Consider the following 1,458-nt stretch of genomic DNA (forward strand, 5'->3'; position numbering starts at 1 on the left):
GATGGTGCTCTTCAGTAAGGCCATTCTACTGCCAATGTTTGTCTATGGAGATGGCTGAGTGTTCGATCTTAAACACCTGTCATCAACGGGTGTGGCTGAAATAGCCAAATCCACTCATTTGAAGTGGTGTCCACATACTTTTATAGTATATAGTGTGGCTGAGGCAGGTTTTAATTAAGTGGCGACTGTCTTTCTTTTTGGGACGAATATAAACAGCTTTAACAAAACCTTCCTGGCAGATCTCTGATAGACAAGTGATGTGAAGACGACGGGTTCAAATTAAGGAACGAGACGCGAGTCCACTGAAGGCACGCATTTGTCATTTGCTGGGGGTGGAGTTAGTGACTGAACGAGCGCTGCCTACCAAATAGAGAGAGCGAGGAGAGAGGAGAGAGAAGAGGAGAGGAGGAGAGGGAAAGAGCGAGAACGAGAGACGAATGAGTATTTATGACGCGAGGATCGCAGGATGGATGGACAGACACTTAGAAAATGAAGAAACTCGTTGTTTGAAACTATTTGCTAGAGGGAGAATAAAAAAATGTTAATCTTACGGATTCTTCAAATGCGCATCAAGTAGGGATCTACGCCAAATGAAGAATTAACGTATTTTTCTATGTAAACTCAACATTTCCGAGTGAGAACGGTTCGTAGGCGATGCACGTTGTTAATGTGAATGGACTCGGTGTCTCTCTCCTTTTGTTAGCGCTGTTTTCATCAAATTAGCGCAGCCCATACTCCGCTGCACCCCCCTTGTCGGACGGCCAGCGGACAGCTAAGGACCCGCGTTCTATCTAGAAGAGAGACCGCTCTCCTGTGGTCGAAAGCCGGACCTCTCACCTCTCATTCCCCGCTATAAGAGAGGATCTTCTCGGTATGAAAGCTCCATAAACAGCTATTTTGTAGGGAACCCGTCTGGCAGGGAAGCAACAACAAATCCCCGTTTTCAGACTGTGATTTTTGGGGGACGCGGGCTCGCGTTATGGGGAGGGAGACCTCGCGTATCACAATGGAATTGGAGTTTGAGAACACGTCCCCAGTGCGTTAAGGAACGCAGCCTTATTCCGTTACACTACTGTATTTTACCTTCTCAACTGAAGTCTTTTTTTCTTATTTTTTTTAAAACTACCAAATCCGGGATGCCGCATTTCGTGGGGTGAAGGTTCCGAACGCGAGGAAAAGAAGGAGAGAGAGAGAAGAGAGGGAAGGACGGAGGAGAAAGAGAGATTCGGAGAGCATGGCTCTTGCAACGTTGTCTCTCTGTGTGCTAACTCTCACCTGGGCAAACTTGTACCAGGTGTGTGCCAACAGGCACGCGGTGCATTGGAACAGCTCCAATATACAGTAAGACGTTTCACGTTTCACGTTTCACTGCGGCGCTATGTGTGTGTGTATGCTATGTGTGCGTATTTGTGTGTGTGTGTTTTCCTGGTCTCTTATGTCATGATACGGTTTTAGGGA

At 46.8% G+C, this 1,458-nt stretch overlaps 1 protein-coding gene across 1 annotated transcript in view; it reads left to right on the forward strand.

Moving 5' to 3' along the window:
- The first annotated feature begins 383 nt into the window (after positions 1-383).
- The window catches only part of LOC110513974 (ephrin-A3-like), a 145,151-nt gene continuing 144,076 nt past the window's right edge, over positions 384-1,458 (forward strand). The window contains exon 1 of the mRNA XM_036967633.1: positions 384-1,341. Within this exon, the coding sequence (XP_036823528.1) occupies positions 1,235-1,341 (107 nt within the window). The 5' untranslated portion in view covers positions 384-1,234. The remainder of the gene's footprint in view (positions 1,342-1,458) is intronic.

Source organism: Oncorhynchus mykiss, chromosome 3, assembly GCF_013265735.2.
Source record: "Oncorhynchus mykiss isolate Arlee chromosome 3, USDA_OmykA_1.1, whole genome shotgun sequence".
Lineage (NCBI taxonomy): Eukaryota > Metazoa > Chordata > Actinopteri > Salmoniformes > Salmonidae > Oncorhynchus > Oncorhynchus mykiss.